The sequence below is a fragment of the Equus asinus genome, chromosome 6 (assembly GCF_041296235.1).
Source record: "Equus asinus isolate D_3611 breed Donkey chromosome 6, EquAss-T2T_v2, whole genome shotgun sequence".
In the NCBI taxonomy this organism is placed as follows: Eukaryota; Metazoa; Chordata; class Mammalia; order Perissodactyla; family Equidae; genus Equus; species Equus asinus.
The window spans coordinates 8,845,407-8,865,084 of NC_091795.1; the positions used below are offsets into that span (position 1 = coordinate 8,845,407).

The 19,678-nt window shown below is 46.3% G+C and overlaps 1 protein-coding gene across 1 annotated transcript; it reads right to left on the reverse strand.

Annotated features, from left to right (window-relative positions):
- Window positions 1–8,952: 8,952 nt before the first annotated feature.
- Window positions 8,953–19,073, reverse strand: ECRG4 (ECRG4 augurin precursor). The gene is made up of 4 exons (XM_014843553.3): window positions 18,599–19,073; window positions 14,480–14,527; window positions 12,370–12,527; window positions 8,953–9,336 (listed from the first exon to the last, which is right to left on the reverse strand). Exons 1-4 carry the CDS (start codon window positions 18,777–18,779, stop codon window positions 9,178–9,180), a joined length of 546 nt encoding a protein of 181 aa, XP_014699039.1. The 5' UTR covers window positions 18,780–19,073; the 3' UTR covers window positions 8,953–9,177.
- Between the last annotated feature and the right edge of the window lie 605 nt (window positions 19,074–19,678).

Consider the following 19,678-nt stretch of genomic DNA (forward strand, 5'->3'; position numbering starts at 1 on the left):
AGGTCAGAAATAGGTGGAACATCGTTTGAGTGCTGAAAGAAAAGAACTGTCAATGCAGAATTCTGTATCCAGTGAAAATGTTCAGAAATGGAGGAGAAATCAAGACATTCTCGTATAAAGGGAAACAATGAGAAGTTTTCACCAGCAGACCTACCCTAAAAGAACGACTAAATTAAATTTCTCTAAACAAAAAGGAAACAATAAAAGATGGAAACTTGGGACATTAGGAAGGAAGGACAAACATGAAACAAGCAAAAATATGGGTAAATGTAATAGGTTTTCTTTCTCCTCTTAAGTTTTCTAAATTATATTTAATAGTTGAGGCAAAAATTAGAACACTTGTCATTTTCAATGTTTGTAAAGGAAATGAATAAGGCAACCATATTATAAATATTGGAGGGTAGAGGAGGTAAGGTTTCCACTGTTCGCTCAAACTGGTAGAAGTTGACACTAGTAGATTTTTATATGTTATGTGTATATATAATGTAATACCTAGAGCAACCACTAAAAAAAGGTATGCAAAGAGATATACTCAAATGCATAAATAGAATTCTAAAAAAAAAATTTAACCCATAGGAAAGCATGGGAAAAAAAAACAAGCAGAAAACAAAAAGTAAAATGGTAGATGTAAGCCTTAGCATAATAATTACATTAAATGTAAATGGTCTAATGATACCAATTAAGAGACAGAGATTGACAGGGTAGCTTTTTTTTTAATGGCCCAACTATATGCTGTCTACAAGACTTTGAAAATATCAATAAAATTCACAAGCTTCTAGCAAGACTGACAAAACAGAGAAGGCAAATAACATTAGGAATGACCCAAGAATATCACTTACAGACATCAAAAGGATTATAAGGGAATGTTATGTACAACTCTGTACATAAATTTGACAATTTAGATGAAACCAATTCCTGGAAAAGTAGAAACTACCACAATTTACCCAATATGAAATCTATAATTTGAATAGCTGTATACGAAATTGAGTTTAACATGCCACAACTAGAAGGACCCACAACTAAAATATACAACTATATACTGGGGGGATTTGGGGAGAAAAAAAAATTGAATTTATAGTTTAAAACCTCTAGAAAAAGAAATCTCCAGGTCCAGAAGGATTCACTGGAGAATTCTACCAAACACTTAAAGAAGAATTCACGTCAGTTCTACACAATCTCTTCCAGAAACTGAAAGAGGAAGGAACACTTTCTAATTCACTTTATGAAGCCAACATTACTGTGACATCAAAACCGCACAAAAACAGTATAAAAAAGAACTACATACCAATATCCCTCATGAATATATGTGCAAATTTTTTAAATAAAATTTTTAGCAAATTGAAATCAACACTATAAGAACTATATACCATGATAAAGTGGAGTTTATTCCAGGGGTTACAAGGCTGGTTCAGAATTTGAAAATCTTAGTCAATATAATCCACCATTTTAACAACCTAAAGAAAAAAAACCCTCAAGCCAGCCCTGATGGCCTAGTGGTTAAAGTTTGGCACTCACTGCTTCGGTGGCCTGAGTTCAGTTCCCGGGTGCAAAACCACACCGCTCGTCTGTCAGTAGCCATGCTGTGGCAGCAGCTCACGTAGAAGAACTAGAAGGACCTACAACTAGAATATACAGCTATGTACTGGGGTTTGGGGGATGAAAAAGAAGGAAGATTGGCAACAGATGTTAGCTCAGAGTGAATCTTTTCCAGCAAGAAAAAAAGGAAATCTGTTTTTAAAAAACCCTCATGATTATATCAAATGATGCTGAAAAATCAAATCATGTTAAATATTCTAGCTTTGTCATGGTGTGTGCTTAATGCCCTATGCTATCTTTTTGACAAAACCTGAATTTGAAAGATATTTTTAAATAGAGTGAGGAAAATTTACTAGGCTTTGAAAAGGATTAAATAGGAATCTATAATATCACTAAAGATGGAGTTTCATTAATTAAACATTAATGAAATAAAAACATTGAAAATACGAAAAAAAGAGATATGAGTAAAGGTGCTGACATCTGTTTTTCCTACTTTGAAAGGTGAGAGTGAGGTTGCAGTGATGTGATACACAGATGTGAGGAGGAAACTATGAGGATGGTGTTTCTTTATCACTTCCCAGAACAGAACCATGTCTGATTCAGCTGGCCAACTGGAAGGCCATGCATGGATGGACGATTAATCAGAGTCTTCATTCCTAGCTTCACCGATCAAACGGCTGGAGGTAGAGTTCATCTGTCATCAGTGCGGTCAGGACCTGCGCAGCAGTGTTCCTATCAGCACTCGGGCTTCTTCAAAAACGAACGCTTACCAAGTTCCATTTCACATTTCCTGGTTTATCTTCACAAAATTTCTCAGCAAAACATTTTGGAAATCAGAAAAGAATAGGAGAGAGCTCAATTAACAACCCCACCAAAAAAAAAGCCCTGAATTACCTCAGATGTACGCCACGCCATTTGTGATGGAGTCTATTCCACACTTTTCTCCTAGCTACTACATCTGGCTCTTACACAGCCTGCTTCTCAGTTTCGTTTTAACCCGGGTAGTGTCAGCAGTGGCATCATGTGATGTTTTTCTCTGCCCTCTCCCCAGGCTGTCTTACGTTTGGTGTGTTAGGCATCTGTTTTCAAGAGAGTAAATGTACTTCCAGTGGAAAGACACAGCTCTGTATAAATCCCAATTCCCTGGGTGTGCTTACCTGTTTTTCCCTGATGGCTACAGCGTGACTTGAGAAGCAGAGTAAAACACTAAACTACAGGAAAGTATTGGCCTGGTCGTAACCAAGCCTTCCTTGACTTCAGCTTATTGGTTGTATTGTAAGGAGGTGAATCCCTTTTGGCTCTAACATTTCTTCCAGAATCTAGCCTCACCTGCCCTCCTTCTGTAAATACACTATGAGTTTTATCAGAGAGAAAAGTTTAGCCAAACTTTCGGCAGAATCCTGTGCTAGATCCCTTCACAAAGGCTCCACGGCAGTGGAGAAGGGAGTCGCTGTTGTACCTGAAAATCACCACTGGGTATTCGTGACCTCAAAATTTAAGAAACTTTAATCTTCAAATGCAGAAATTTCTATAAACAATCTTGACAAATGTTCACTCACACTGCTGGAAGCACTTATCTTTGTGAAGCAGCCCATTCCATTTCTAGAATTTTGAGCAAATTCAGCTTCACTGAGCAGCCACTCACGGGTTCTGCTTGTGCCCTTGGGGCTCTCCAAGAGCGAGACAAAGACTTCTTTCTCTTGACAGCCCTTCTGATGTTTGAGCAATCAGGTCACTCCAGGCATGACATCCCCAGCCTGGGCTCCCCTGGATGACCTACTTACCCTCCCCCAGATGCCCTCGACTCAGTCTTATCTTTAAAAATATTGAGGGGCAGGAGGGGGGCGCAATGTCTGGGCTCTCCCATTTCCAATCTTTAGCTCTTGGTCAGGATCTCTTTACAGTGGGATTTTTTGTCCTTTGTTGAAGAATCACCTATGAAAATGGTTGGCTTGTAAAATCCTAGAGAGTAATTCTGATCCACAGAGGATCTTAATTTTAAAAAGGGACGCTCAGAGAATCAGGTGATATCATTTGGAAAGCTCTTGGCCAAGGGCCTCTGACCAAGCTTGACCAAGCTTCCCACCTGACGTGGCCTCGAATCCTCGCCCTTGGTCATGGTGAGCTGCTCAGAGGCAGCTAGCTGCCAGTACAGTGGTCACATGGGAGAAAATGTTAGTTTGCTGTTTCCAGGCTGAGCACGGGCTCAGGAAACTATAGGCCCATGAGGCATACTTTGGAGGGAGAAGGTGGACTCTGCTATTGTGGGGTGGCAGGTGCAGATAAGCTCACATAGGGTGGTTCTTGTCCTGGGAAGGAGGGAGACAAATAAATGGTGCGGGAAGGACGCCCAAATCTGAGTTATAATTCCTGTTTTGTTCTTACTTTCTATCCCAGAAGAAGTCTGTCGTTGAACCCATCCAGCTGTTCCTCCCATGTGAACGTAGACTGGGTCAATGATCCCTTCCTGTATGCGGTCAGGCTCCATGCAGCACATGTTAAAGAGCACTTACTCTGCCAGGCCCTGTGCCAGGCTCTGAGGATTTAATAGTGAGCAAAGACAGTTGGGATCCCTGTTGGGGGGTTTACAGCCTAGTCGAGAGAAAGATGTTTGTCAGATAATCACCCATGTCATAATTTTTCTCAAGGAAGGTGCTATATCGCAGTGCTATGTCAGAGCCTATGAGAGGAAGCTGACCTAGAAGTGGGGAGGGGGAGTGAAGACACTGGGCGCTGAAGGAAGTCTGGGAGTTAACTAGGCAAAAGGGAGAGAGAATCTTCCAGAAGGAGGGAGTAGAATGGCGTGCTGAAGGGATTGAAAGGCTGCAGTGGCTGAAGCCCAGAGCAACGGGGAGTGAGGACAAGTGGAGGCTGAAGAGTAGGCAGGGCCAGACCTCCTAGACTCTTGCCGTGTCTTCACCTTTATCCCGAGAATAATGGAAACTTTCACTCCGGATGTGTTCAGGAATTGAACTGGAAAGCCCTTTAAATAAGGAGTTCCATGACCTTGAATGGGGAAAAATATTATGTTATTTGCTTTTACTAATCCTTAACTCAAATTGAGCCTTTTCCTCAATTCTAAGTATGGACAGCAAACTGCAACAGTATTAGGTCTCATCTGGGACTTTGTCATGTGTACAAACCCAGTATGTCATCACGTTACAGTTGTTGTCAATCAAAATACTAACTCTCACTACTTGGGAATTACAGTGATTGTAGACCTGTCACCAGATCTTGTTTTTTATAACTTGAAGGGCACATTGATTACTATATCATAGATCTGTCTTTTAAAATGTTGGTAACTTGTTCAGTATAATTGGTTTCATTTGTAATCCTATGTATTTTATTTTATGTGTTTAAAAGCATTATTCTTAGATTCCTAGATGCACCAAAAAGGTGAATAACATCTGATTTGAAATAAATGATCAAATAATAGTATGGCAGATTAGATAACCTGAGTAAATCTCCCAATGAGAGCAAATGAAATGCTGCATATGATATTAAAATATCTTTTTAGATGCATCTCTTAGGTGATACAAAAGTAAGGAATCGGCACAAACCCAAAATGAAGGGAAAGCCGACTGTTGCCGGAAGGCATCTGTAGAATCCATCCAGCTTGAGCTTCTCTGAAGGCTGCCCAGGGCTTTGGACAGGAGATAAAGCCCAGGGCAGACTGCCCTGCATCACACGGAGGGGCCAATGACAAGCAAACCCATCACACTGAAGTGGGCAGCAAGGACGCTTTCTTTCAAAGAGTTGGGTAGTAGTAGATGGGTGGCTGGGGAGATGGCACCCATGAGAGTAGGAACCACAAGGTGTCCCTGTGTGATCTGTGAGTCCCCCAGTGGAGAATTTAACCTCCAGTGGTTCCAGCTTGGTAACTCTCCCTCCCTCTCCTCCATCCTAGACCAGCAGCAAAAGGAAATGCAAATGCCACCTGGAAGAATTCAACTTAACTCAATGTTCAATAGATCTTAACAACGCAAAGTTCCAAAGAAAATGCGCAGGTAACAGTCAGAAATTACATGAAATCAAGGAGACAAGACACCATGAGTGAGAAACAACGGATGGCAGCCAGAAATAGATCTGCAAAGACATCCTCACACACTGGAAATAACAAATATAAAAGAAGTTTAGTATATTGAAAGAAACAAAGGAGAAACGAAAATCTGAGCAGATAACATGAGACTTAACTAAGCATATTTGAAAAAGAGAAAATATGAATGAAATTTATACTTTTGAATAAAGTTCCAGAAAGAAATAATAGAATGGAGAATAAGCAACATTCAAAGAAATAGTGGTGAGAATTTTCCAAATTAGTGAAAAACACTGACCCTCAGATTGAGAAGCCCAACCAACCCCCAGCAGTATAAATATATATTGATGTGGATGTGGGTAGGGATAACAAAGATGAGTAGGTTATAAGAGACAGTTGCAGAAGACAATATCATCCACAGAGGAATGACCGACGGATGGTGAAATTCTTAACATCGACGGTGGAATCCATAAGACCAGATGACAGTATCTTCAAAGTGCTGATTAAATAACTCAACCGAAAATTCTGTACCAAGTAAAACAAGGGAAAGTGCCAAACTTGAGAGTTTACCACCAAGTGACCCTCACTAAGTGTATTCTGAAGGATGAGATTCAAACCAAAGGAAAATGACCTCTGACGCATGGTCTGACTTGCAGGAGAAATAGTGAGCCGGGATAAATATGTGACAATCTAAGCAAACCAATGACTGTATATGAAGCAAAGATCATCTGTGGGGAAAACAGAGCATGCTAGATTTAAGATGCCAAGTTACGATAGCTTATAAATTGGGAGAAGAGATTAGAGAATGAAGTATTGCGAGGTCCTTGTATTGTCCAGGAGAATCTGTGGTCGTTGATTACCGGTAACTGTTGTTAAATATGTATTAAATGGGGCAAACACTAATAAAATAGGCCCAGTGTGCACCTGCAAAGGAAGGAAAGGGAGAAGAACCAATAAGCAAAGGAAAACAAAATGGCCCAAGAGGAGGAGAAGGGGACAGTGAAATGGGACAACTCAAAGGTTCAAAATGTGGTGTTAAAAGAAAACCTAATCACTAATCACGGTGAGCGTAAGTGGGCTAACTTCTCCCATTAAGGCCGTCACAGTTATACCAGATTTTAAAACAAGTTTCAGCTGTGTACTCTTCACAAGACACAGCTAAAGCCACATGAACATAAAAGGCCAAACCCTGGGAGAGAGAGCCCAGGCAAACAGTGACCAGAAGGAGGCAAGGATGGTCATTAATATCAGAGGAGAATTCAGGCAGAAAGCGTTACCAGAAATAAGAAAATTTGCTGCATAATGATAAATGATTCCATTCACTGGGAGGACGTGTCGATTCTAAAGTCGCGTGTGTCGTGTGAATTTGCGTACAGACTCCCATAAAGCCAGACCGGCAGAATTAAAGGAACAGTTTGTCAAATCCATCATAATAGATTTTAACACACTTACCAGTAATCAGTAGATCAAATAGACCCCCGAAAAAGTAAGAAAATAGAAAATGTGAACAGTATAACTATGGAACTTGAGCCTAATGGACTTGACTGCGTCCAATGTCATTCCTTTCAAGCACGTGTGGAACACTTGCCGAGGCTGACACACTTGGCCATAAAGCTGTCCTCAGTACACTTCAAAGGATCGCGATCTGACAGACCACGTTTTTTTTTTTACCACAATGCAATTAAGTAAGAAAACAAAGTCAATAAGATAATTAGAAAAGTCCATTCACTTGGAAATTTAACAATACATAATCAACTCATGGGTCAAAGGAGAAATTATAATTGAAATTAGAAGATTTCATCATGCAACTTTTCACATCAAACTCATGGGATATGACACTTGGAAGGAAACAGTATTTAGTGTTTGCTTTTAAAAAAATAAGAAGCCTCAAAATGGAGCTGAGATCTAATATAAATCAAAGACCCACAGATGCAGAAGGATGGAAATTAAAAGGACAGAAATTCATGAAATAGAGAAACATACAAAAGAAGAGACCAGCATAGCAAAAACTGCATGTTTGAAAAGACAAGATTCACTTTTTTTAAAGGTACAAATAAAATGAATGAAAAAAAGAACATAACCACAGGTGCTAGAGAGAAAAACAGATAAGAGGATATTAAGAACAACCCGCAACATACTTCAAAACATTGAAATAATGGATGACTACACAGGAAGACAGAACTTAGCCAAACAGATGAAGGAGAAACGCAAAGTCAGAATAATCCTTTAGCTGTAAGAGAAGCGCAGTCAACAATCAAACATGTTACCACGAGGAAAACACCACCCCCACGGGGCTTTCTCTGAATGCAACTGAACATTCAGGAAACAGACAACTCCATTCTTACACAGAGAATGGGAAAGAAAACAGTCATCAACATGAATGCAAAAATTCTGAAAAATATCACCCAACTAGAAACAATGAGTAAAAAAATCATGATCAAGTTAGGTTTACTCCAGGCATTCAGTTGATTAATATTAGAATTTTCTTGATAGAATTCACCACATTAGTTAACAGATTAAAAAGGAAAAGTTCTATTATCTCAACAGAAAAAGAACATAGAATTCAACATCCATATATGACATTAAAAAAAATTCTTAGCATATTTTCGAAAGGAAAGAAATTTCCTTAACTTGATAACAGACATCTCCAAAAAAAATCCAGCAAACAGTCTATGGAGAAACATGGAAAGCACTTCCTTTAAGGTTAGGAATGAGGCTAAGATGTCTTCTCCGCCACCCCCCCCCCCCCCGCATTTTTAACACTGCACTGGGCTTTGAGCCAGCCCAGTAGCAGTCAAGCATTGCCAGGCTGAGACCCCCTCCTGTCAGTGCAGCTGGATCCTTCACCATCCCCCATCTGCTTCCCGTCCTCTTCCCCCCTCTCCCACCCCAACACCGCTCTTCTCTTTCATTGGTTCTCTCAGATGGGTTAAATATGATGTGAAGTATATTCTTAAATCTTTCTGGAATTCATTGGACAGGATTTAATTTTTTAAGATAAGTGAGGCTTGAAATCTACCAAACGTCATAGTTTTCTCTATTATCCTTCATTTTCTGGATGGCAATATTAGACAGGTCCAGCCCCACTTCTGGGCCTGGAACCCAGAAAGCCTAGTTCTGTAAACTTAAATAATTTTCAACTAAATTTTCTTGCTGGTTTTGTATCTTGCATCTAGTGTGGGCTGGATTTTAACCCACTGAAGACCCCTGGCTGAGGCCCAGGGTCTGCCTGGAGTGGTGGCAAGGATTGCCGGAAGGTCCCACGTGGGCTGAGAATGCAGAGGTGCCTCCCAGATGAGGCTTCAGCCTCAGACTTCAGGCTTCATCCAGGGAATGAAAACTGCCACCAGCTTAATTTTCATCCTAGTGAACTCGGAGACTTTTCTTTTTAACAAAATGCTTTTATTTCTATTCTTAAATGAAATGCAGTGTAAGGCACTCGCATGAAATATCAAAAGGCATTTATCCTTTGTTTTAACTTCCTTTCTGGTCACAGAAAGCGGGTAGAAAAGAACTGCTGGAATAAAGCGCAGCAGAAACCAAACGGGGCACGGCCGCAAAGAGGCTCGCCCGGCCTCCGGGCCCTGGGCCGGGTGGCCTGGCAGCTAATAGTCGTCGTAGTTGACGCTGGCCCCGTGCCTGAAGCTGTCGGGGCTCCGGGGACCGATTGCAGCATCCTCATCATAGTGACGCTGGTGGTAATCGTCGTAGTCATGTCCATTCCGATCTCTGTTCAGCCAATAAGTGATGTCATCCTCAAATTTCTGAAGGAAAAGAGAAAACAAGAGAGACTGGACTTAAGGACAACCCCCAGGCCACATCTTACCTCTGGCTTCTCTCTGGGGTGGTTCTTCAATGATTAACTACCCCGACACTAAGAATAACTCCGTGTTAGGGTACTCCTGCGCTCAGGGGTCACACAGCCAGCTAACGAATACCGATACAATGATTTTCCCCACAGGAGTACACATGCATACCCATGAAAACTTCTGTCATGTGAGTTCCAAATACACCCCAGACTTAAACAATTTTCCTCTGTTTTGGTAAATAAAACAGAATCTGCCAAATTCAGTCACAACTTGGCTTGACCCCCAGGCACCGTACATGTCTCATTGAGGCAGACACAGCCTCGTCTTCCATCCCATTCCTGTGCCTGGCCCACTCGGGTGCACACAGCAATCCTTAACAGATGTTGGCTGAGTTAAATCAGCCTCTGCGCTGGTGTCTTCCCGCCACGGGGCAGGGCATTTTGGATCCTCCTGGCGGTGACTCCTTTATCCCTGTGGTGCTGGTGACAGCACGCCCAGGAGCACTTATTCATTCCACAAATGCTTATTAAATGGGCATAACATGTCGGGCTTGTGCTGGGCACTGGAGGGCCACCCACAACAAGTAAGACAGAGTCCCTGCCCTCCAGAAGCCTAGAGCTCCTGAGACACCTGAAAACAGACACTGCAGTTAATAAAACTCAAAGGGAGGGAGAAGGACTGAAGGTGAGTGAGAAACGTAGAAAGACATTCGAGTTTACAGCCTGGGCAACTGGCCTTTGCTACCATTTTTTAAAGGAGAGACTAACTTTGCACTGGTGGTAGTGAAGGTGCAGGATGAATTTGATTGGGACCCACATGGGTCGATGCTCAGGACTTGGTGAGAGATTTGTGTGAAGGCGAAAGGGCAGGAGCAGAGAACGATGGCCTGGGGAGGCGGCATGTCCAAAACTTTGGGCTTGAGGACCAATTTTCCTCAAAGTGTGGCCAGTGCCCCCCTGCACCCCAATCTCTAGGGATGCTGTAAAATGCAGATCCTCAGGCACGTCATGCCTCCTGGATCGAATTTTCTGGTGGTCGGGTCTCAGGACTCTATGTTTATTTTAACACGACTGCCAGAGGACACTGAGTTCTGAGCCCTGCGTGAGGCTGGAGGCCGCGGCCCGCCCGCAGTGGTCTTCTCCGTGGCCTTGCACGCTGGGTGAGCAGGGGCCCAACTGTGCCACGCTGAGGAGCACAACTCCACGCCTCACCTCCGCATCTTCTGAGCCCTCCCTCAGCCTTGCCTTGGAAAAGAGGGCACAACAATTCTTCTCATAATGAAGTAATCTCGTCCCTTGGTTTTTCTCATTTTATAATCTTGTTTGAGGTTTTGGGTTAAAATATATTTTTTAAATAATCTTTTTAAATGTTTTATGACTACAGAAATAATGCACACTCATATTTTAAAAATTTATGTATGTGGGAGACAAAAAAAAAGGGGGATCATATTTCCAATTGCCAAAGACAACCACTATGACATTGTGATGTATTTCCTTCTGGTCTTTTCCATGCATATTTAGTTATCATAATCTTATTTGATCCTCACCTTTATTCTGGTTCTGTCATCAGTCATTATTTTAGCCATTTCCCCATGTTAAACTCTTAATACCCCATTTTCATGAACTGCAAATACTGGTAATCAGAGAAACGCAACTTACTAAAAGATGGTACTGCATTTTCATCTATCAAATAAGTAAACTTATTTTTTTAAAGTTTTCATTGAGAATATCAGATGCTGCTGAAGATGTGAGAAAATTGATGCTCTCATACATGGCTTATGGGAATATGCAATTTGACGAAACTTAAAGACCCTCAGATGTGATTCTACCTTTTGCCCCAGTAATTCCACTGGGCAGAATGTAATATTAAGTAAGGAACAAACCACACACAAAGATGCAAATAATAGTACGTCCCTGCCTTTTGGGTTGTTGTGAGTGTTAAGTAAGTTAATTCCTGTAAGTACTAGAACCATCCTGGCACAGAGTTTGGCTGTGTTTAGCTATTTGCACAGCAAAAAAATTATATTTGAGTAGCAAAAAGATAATTAGGGAACCACCAATAAGTCCAATGTTTGGAATGGGAAGAAAATGATGATCCAGCGACCTGACTGCATTTTATGCAGCCGTTAAAAATGATGTCTCTGAAGAGTTTCATTTTTTTTCACCTGTACAGTACTCTGTATACCCCCTCTACTCACAGGATGAATCAAGGGCCTGCTTGGAAAAACACTCCCAGCTGCCCATTTGGAGATGCTCCGTTCACCTGCTCCTGGCTGGGGTGGCAGGCTGAGTGTCCGAATGGCCAGGCTCGCATCCGGCACCTGTCCCAGCCCTGCCGTCACCCTGCAGACTTACTCAGCGCCCGAGCTCTGCGGCTGCCCCACCTGCACCTGTTCCTCAGTGGGATGTCTGTGATTGGAAACATTCTCCTTCCTTACACAGTGAATGCGTCCACCCACGCCACCCGGACACGTGACTGAACCACATTTCCTGCAAATCCATTGACAAATTTTCCCAAAAACATCTGCAAAGACTCATGTCTCTTTAACAGTCACTTTTCATCTCTTTCCATTATCCCCATGGGTCTTTGCATCCACCTTGTTGTTTCTGACATTTTTTGAGGTAAAGCTGAAAATGTTTTTGGGAAGTTGAGAGCTATTTTAAGGACACCCAGGCAAAACTGTACAGATAAGCTAAAAGACTTCCCAGGAAAATCAGATCCTCGATGGCTCTCAGTCCCAGGCATCTGGGGCAGGGACTTCTCTGGAATTCTGGTTCCCAAACAAGTTGGGGGAGACTCTCGTTTGACTGCAGTGTGACAGAAAATTCCAGCTGGTGTCCTTATCCCAGTGGTAATGTAATCCAGCGCCTGGGTAGCACTGGACATGGAATGGGGACCTACACTCCTGGAGCCCCCTGTCCCCGGCCGCGCCTCCGTCCCCAGCGCCCTGCCCCGCGGAGCCAGGCGTCAGCGGGAGCGCACACCCACCGCCTCGTCGAAGCCCATGTAGAGAAACTGCTGGTACCACTGCTGCACCTCCGGCCGGCTCCGGTCCCACAGCTGCCGCCGCTGGCGCTTCGGGCTGCGCAAGAATTCTTTGGCTTTGCTCTCATCCACAGCCACTGGAGTCTTGGTTGGAGCGGGTGCTGAAATGATGAATTCCCCACCCCAAAGTACAAAGAATGATTTCTTTTCCTCCTGGGGTGAATCATTATTAGATATCCCACTCCCCCAGTCGCCCCATGCATAGGACGGTTTTGACTCTCAACGTCATCCTTGCACGGCCTGTGATCATCAGTCTCCACGCTCCCTGTCAGGAAGCTCTCCTGTTTGGTTAGAGCCACGTAAAGAGGCCCGGGCTCACCTTCAACTTCTAGGGCACAGGGTAGAGACGAGGCTCAGCTCAACCTCTGCAGCCATGCCGCATGCCCAGACGCCAGGCCTCGTGCAGGCGCTAGGGGCTTGGGCTCTGCGTTCAGCAAACAACGGGATGTCTAGTGCCACGCTGGTGTGTATTCACTATATATGCAAACCAGAGAGCGCTGTGCTTGCTTTGCAAACTAGGAAGACAAAGGAACTGGAATGACCAGCCTGAGTGGGCCGAGACCAGGCCCAGCCTAGCGCTCTGGCCAGTTCCCACATCAGGTTGCTGGAACACACAGTGCCACCGTGGGCCACCACCTCTGGGCCTCACCGTCTGCCCACGGGAGATATGACTGAGTCTTGACCGGTCCTACCCTTGCTTTAGCACAGCTCCCTCGGACGTGGCCCCCACTGTTTAAAAGGCACTACCTTTGCAGGATGTGCTCAGAGAAGCGGTTGTGCCACTGCGTTTGGCCCTGGTGTCTGGCTTTGAGCCTCTGCCCCCTCATCTGTAACACTGGACTGACAGACCCTGGCTCAGTGCCATTAGGGAGGCTGCATGGGATAATGGAAGGAAAGTGCCTGTGTGTGCGCTGGTCGCATGGGTAAATATCAGAGCATTTGTTTTTTCACTTTTGATCATGCGTATTTCCCTCAGGGCCTGTTAGCACTGTTTTGTACGCAGTAGGTACTCAATATGTGTTTCTTGGCCTGACTTGAGCAAAAGCTGAAGACGTATACCCAGGAGTTGAGATCTTCTCGGCAGTTTGCTCTCTGCCCTCACCTCTGACAGGTTGGCCCCGAGAAGGCTTCCGTCGCCCCTGGTGGCCCTGAGGCACGTCAGGGCTCAGGGATGGACCAGGCCAGGCATGCTGGAAAGGTGCTGGGAGCTCCCCTGGGAGCCCCAGTCCTCTCGAGGTGCTCTGGGTGCTCAGCGGCTGTGGGGGATTTCTGAGGGCCAACTGGGAGGTGTGCGAGCAAGCGCCAGAGGGCGCATGTCGGGGAGCAGACTCGAGGCTTCTGGAACCCCGCCAACAAGGGGCAAGAACAAGTGGTTAAAGGTTCACATCAGAAACGTGGCCACACTTCCTCGTAAGGGATAGGTAACTTCTTAATTTTCCAGGTGAAGAGAATGTTCCCAGAGGGAAAGTGGCATTCACAAGACCACACAATTGGTGCCCCGGTCCGACTGCAGTGGGCCCAGAACTCACACCGTGTGGCTCCCTCACTGTTCCCTTTCTATGACGTTTTGCTGCTGTCCGCCACGCTATCTTAGGACTATTTTTCACAACAGGTGTCAGTAACAAAAAGGTTGTTCTGTGTAACCTCCCCTCAGTAGTTAACTGGGTATAGAGCACCCCCGCAAGACTGTGTGCACCCCACCAAGTGAAGTCTGTGCTCTAAAGGATGTGCTCTCAGTGTAGACCCATGCTCCAAAGGGCACCGCCTGCTGAACGACTCAGCGTTCAATTCACACTGTGGCACTGTTCTGTTATGTCTTAGTCCACACTGGCAGCTTTCAGAAAAACAACCTTCAGAAATTTACTGGCGATAATATTTATCTCATAAAATAGCACACCGCATACCCACAGAATAAGCTCTTCAGATCTGCTACCTTTTAAGGAGTAAATACTTCTGATTTCCCAAATCCAAGCTTCCAGTGAGCACAGTCAACACTGCCATTTCATTCAACCCAGTTACGAATGCAACCCTTATCCAGTTGGGGTTTATTTACCTTCCCGTTTTTGAAGCATCAGCTTGAGTTTATTTCCACTTATGCCACCTAAAGGAATGAAAACAGAAATCTGTTTCAGAGTTGCACTGTGCCCGTTACTTTCTCAAATGCAAAAATCAGAGTTGGAAAGGCTCTCTGAATGCCCACATCTTGATTTGGCAGCTTGGTAGTATTTCAGGGTTTAATGCTTTGCATTCTCTGCTGTGCAGCAAAAAGAATTCAGGCTGCCCCTGGCCAAAACTGGTGACAATGACCACGTCTGACCAAGGACAATACCATTTGAGCTATTCTCTAGGAAAAGTGACATAGTTCTTTCAGCCCTTGTGTGTGAGGGTCAACCATCTGCCATCAGCACCTTCCTGCAGATTGTCACTTTTCACGGTATAGTGGATTGAAGAGTGCCCCCTCAAAATTCACATCCACCGGAAACTCTGAATGGGAACATAGCTGGAAATAGGGTCTCTACAGACACAACTAGTTAAGGATCTCGAGGTGATAATCATATTGGATTTAGGGTGGGCTCTAAATCCAGTGATTGGTGTCCATATTAGAAGAGGAGAGGATGCAGAGAAGGCAGCCACGTGAGCACAGAGGCAGGCAGAAATGAGAGCTATGCTGCCACAGCCAAGGAACATACCTCTAAAACGTCAGCCCAGCCCAGTTTTATAGCTTGCTCCGATCACCTTACAAGCAGGCATTATTAGTACCATTTGCTGTTATTTTTATTCAGGTCTAAAAGTGTTTCTAATCAGCCCCATTGTTTTAATAGAAAATAACATGACTGGCCTGAAAGGACACACCTCTGCCTGGTGAGCTGGTCTGAGGACCCATCGAAGCCTCTGATGCTTAAGTACCACACGTGGGCTTGTCCCTGAAGGGAGAACCAAGCCCCCGGGAAAAAGCCCAGCCTCAGAACTAGTGAGCAGAGCATCCTCAGGCGTAAGGAGCCGGAGGCTGGCCCCAGGATGGAGATGCTCACGCGGTGGTGGTGCCCACCTTCCCGGGCAGAGCCTTAACCTCGCCATCCACTGACAGGCCCAAGGCCTGTGTCAACATCTGCAAAGATAGTTTTCTGGGAATAGGGGCCATGGCTTTTGGCAGACTTTCAAAAGTATCTGGGACCCAAATAAGACTAAAAACCCCTGCTTAAAGAATTTACTATGCGGTTGGAGAAAAAAACCCACATTCATAGGCGAAGGTCACAAATTGGTTGCCCACAGCTGAACTTTACCTGCAAGTGCATTTTATCAGTATGCCCAATTCATGAGTTTGAATGCCTCTGGGCCCAAGCCACTCAGCACACCCCATGGTGCACAAACAGCCACTTTACCTAGTGGCCCCCTATAGGCATTTGAATTGGAGTGCAACTGCCTTTAGAACAGGTGTGCCAGCCAGGGAACTTGGTTTGAGAAGAATCGCTAGGGACCGCCCTGAAGGACGGGGGTGGGGGGGTGGGGGTGGGGGGTGGGGGGCTTGGGGGGGCACAAGCAGTGCTGCTCTCCCGTCCTCCACAGGAGGGCCGGGCGTCTGCAGGAGAGTGGGCTACAGCATTAGCACAGCACAGCGGCCTGTGGGAGAGTGCAGCAGTTCTCGCTGTCCATGCTCATGTAGGGCTACAGCGATGCGGCTGTTTAGAAAACAATTGCAATTTTAGGCTGCATTAATAAAAGGCTAGCATCTTGAAGAAAGAAATTAATCGTCCCGTCTCTGTCTGTCATTCCTCTGATCGGACCACCCCTCTACTATTTGGTGCAGACCACATCTCACTTTCGGAAGGTCACAGAAAACTGGAGTTGTGGTCAGAGAAAAAGTCCAGGGAGCAAAGGGCCCAAATATGTGTCATATGAGAAAAAATTAAGGGAATTTAGACATTTAATCTAGAGAAACGAAGCTTCTGGGAGGAGAGCTATGGTTCTAAGGGGCCACTGGGCCATAGATCAGGGTTTCCAACACCTGGGCCACCACCCAAAGATGGAATAAGTCGCTCCAAGGGGTTCCCCATCAACAGCTGCTGGAGGCAGCTGAGCCAGAGTCAGCAGAGGTAAGCTCCTGATGAGGCTGCAGTGGAGGGAAGTATTAATTAGATGGGGGTGGGGGGCTACTCTTGAAGGCTATACTTCCGTTCCAACCTCAAGAGTCAGTGAGGAAATCTATGACGTTTGCCAAAGCGGAAGGATACTTTCCTTGGCACTAATATTAGCATTCATTAATGTCTTCACATTTGTCGATCTCCAATAACTCACAGGGTCTCATGTATGGAATTAAGTATTGTTCCTCCATCTGTGTGCCTTCTGAAAAGCACTTAATAATTAATAAGTGAAACGTGGCATGATGTTGAAATAGACATCGAGTTTAGGCATTTGCGATGAAGCTGCAATTTCTTGTAGCAAATCTATGTCACTGCGACTCCAGAAAGGAAAACCTCGCCAAACTCAGCTATACAACTGAAAAGTATGGACAAGTCCTCAATTATGAATTATTAATGTTGCCACTGTGCCAACTACTACACATTGAACTATAAATATTAATACACATAATCAGACACCAGGCTAAATTTGTTTGAAGAAAGGAATAAAGGACAAATGAATAGCTGAGATTTTTTCCTGTAATATGGATTTTTTGACCCCAACATCATCAGTCACTATTTCTGAGCTGCAACAATAGGCACTCCTGAATTTATCAAATCTAGTTACCTGACATTAGCTCTCCCAGCAGACTCAGAATTGCAGGAGGCCCCTTTGAAGGTGCTAACTAGTAATAAATTGATCAAGAAGGGACAATGATCATTTTCTCCACTAAATGTGTTTGAGCTCCATAAAGAACCACCTTTGGGACTTTCTATAGACATAAAGATTTTTTTTACATCATAAGGACTTTCACATTCCAGCTCAATGATAATAATATTTTAACTGAGTCCTATCCCCACATTCTTGGTATGAACGAAATAAAATACAAGTCGTCTACTTTGAAGGAACGGCTTATAGCCAATGCTCACTTGCTTTGTTCGGATGTGCTTCTTAGAATGGGAGGAACGAAGGGGAGAGGCAGGTAAATCATTTAAGGGGAAAGTATTCATCAGCTGCCCCTGTGGTGGTAATTTAGGACAACAGTAATCCTCCTCAGGGACCAGGTCCCCTGCTGTTCTGGCACCGGGCTCCAACCCCAGGGCTCCCGCTGCGGCCTCCCCACTCCCCTCCACCAGGAGCTGGGGCGTCCAACCTGTTTGAATAAGCAGAATACAGACGCTGAGGCTGCGAGGGAGTCCTCCCCCTGCGTTAGACAGCGCCCAGCTACTTTGTAGTGGGCAGAGCACCGTCTCAGGGACTTGGGCAAGTGACCTCGTGCCTTCCGACCCCAGGGCTCTGAGCAGCGGATCTGGGGTCCCCACACCTGCCTCTCAGAGCTGGGAGCCTCAGAGGGCTCATGCGTGCACCAGGCCGCGAGGGAACCAGCAAGGACCGAGCAAGCAGGAGGCAGCACTGCCAGGACAAAACACCCCCTTCAGATGGACCTTCTCAGGGCGGGTCCGCCGAATGTCGGGGTTCAGCTGTCTGTACACTCACCAAACCGCTTCATTTGGGGCGGGTGTGTGAACGCGCACATTTTATAGGGAACAAACCCGGGATTGCCAACGGACTCACTGAGGGCTCCACGAAGTAGAGGCGGCTGAGCGGTTCTCCTTTAAGAGCGTTCCCCCATCTGGGATGTGAGGCCTGCTCCAGCTTTGCAGACCTGGAACTTGACCCAGCTGGGAAGCGCCTGGAAGAGCAGCGCCCGAAGGGAATCTCGGCGATGCCGCCTTTTGGCTCCCTCAGTCCCGGAGGGCGCCGCCGCGTAAAGCTCCCAGTAGCCCAGTGCCCCTTCCGTTGGTCCAGGAACACTTCTCGCCCCTCCTGCGGACCTTCAGCCCTCATTCTTTCCAGGGTTATCACGCACCTCTAAGACCCTGCCCTTGACCCGGGTACTCTGCCTGCCCAAGCGCGCTACTGACCGCTCGTGCAAGTGCAAAATGCAAGACACCTATCACCCCTTGGCCCTTGCCCGGGCTCAGGATGAGTCCCTACGTCCCCACCCTGTGACCGATCTCCCTCCCCAGCCCCCTGGCATCTCCCCACTTACCTGGGCCCAGGCACAGCAGCAGGAGCAGCGCCAGCGCGGTCATGGCCAGGACGGCGGGCCGCGCGGAGGAGGAGGCCATGGCTGCACCCAGCGGGCAGGAGGGAAACGCGCGCACCGTGAGCCGCTGCGCAGGAGGACTAGGCGCGGGAGAGAGGGGCCTGCGGGAGGGAGCTCCCAGCATCCCTGCCTGGGCGGGACCCGCCGGGCGGGCGCCGAGCCAACGGGCCGCGGGCCAAGGGGCCGCGCTGAGCGGGGCTCCGAACTTCCAAAGCCAGGGATGCTCGCGCTGCTGGGCCACCGAGGACCGCCGGGGGCGGGGCGCAGGGTGACCGGCGGGGACAAGCGGGGTTCTGGCCGTCCCGAGGGGCTGGAGGCACCAGGAGAGAAAAGGCCTTCCGGCCCCGGGAAGAGATGGGGATGGACCGCCCGGTGCCAGATCGGGTCTCGCCGCCTCTCCCCCGCCCCGCTCCCCGGTGGCCCACTGCCCCGCTGTTCTCAATCCTCCCCTTCCTCCGCAGCGCGCCCCTCCTGGCGCAGGGCCTTGCTCCTGCCTTGGATTATAACGTGGCCTCTGGAATTTCCTTGCTTCCAAGGCTGAGCTTAAAGATGCCCTTGGCAGCTCTGTGTTTTGTGGTATTTTGAAAGACTCCACAGTCTGGGTTCAGAGCTGTAGTCCAAGAAAACCTCTCACCCCAAACTACTCCAACAGGAAAGCCTTTCATGTCAGGGGTCCGTGAGCTCCGTAAGTGTTCGCGGAACAAACGCGTCGCAGGCTGCGCTAAGTAATCCGCGCCCGCTTCAGCGACACTAAAGTGAGGCCCAGTGAGAACGCGCAGGTCCCATCCCAGTACCAGGCCTATTCAAGTTAGAGGACTCATGAAGGGCCGTGTGGTGTGGTGAAGGAAAAATGAGGCGGGCTTGTCCCAACTGACCTTGAGCCGGTCACCTGATTCATCTGTCCCAGTGGTCTAGGACAGGGCCGAGCGATTGAAGTTGCCTGTAGGGACCCTTCCTTGTCCGATCTGCTCTGAACTCAGCTGATTACCTTTTCTTCCTCTGGTCTCTCACTTTTTATACCTT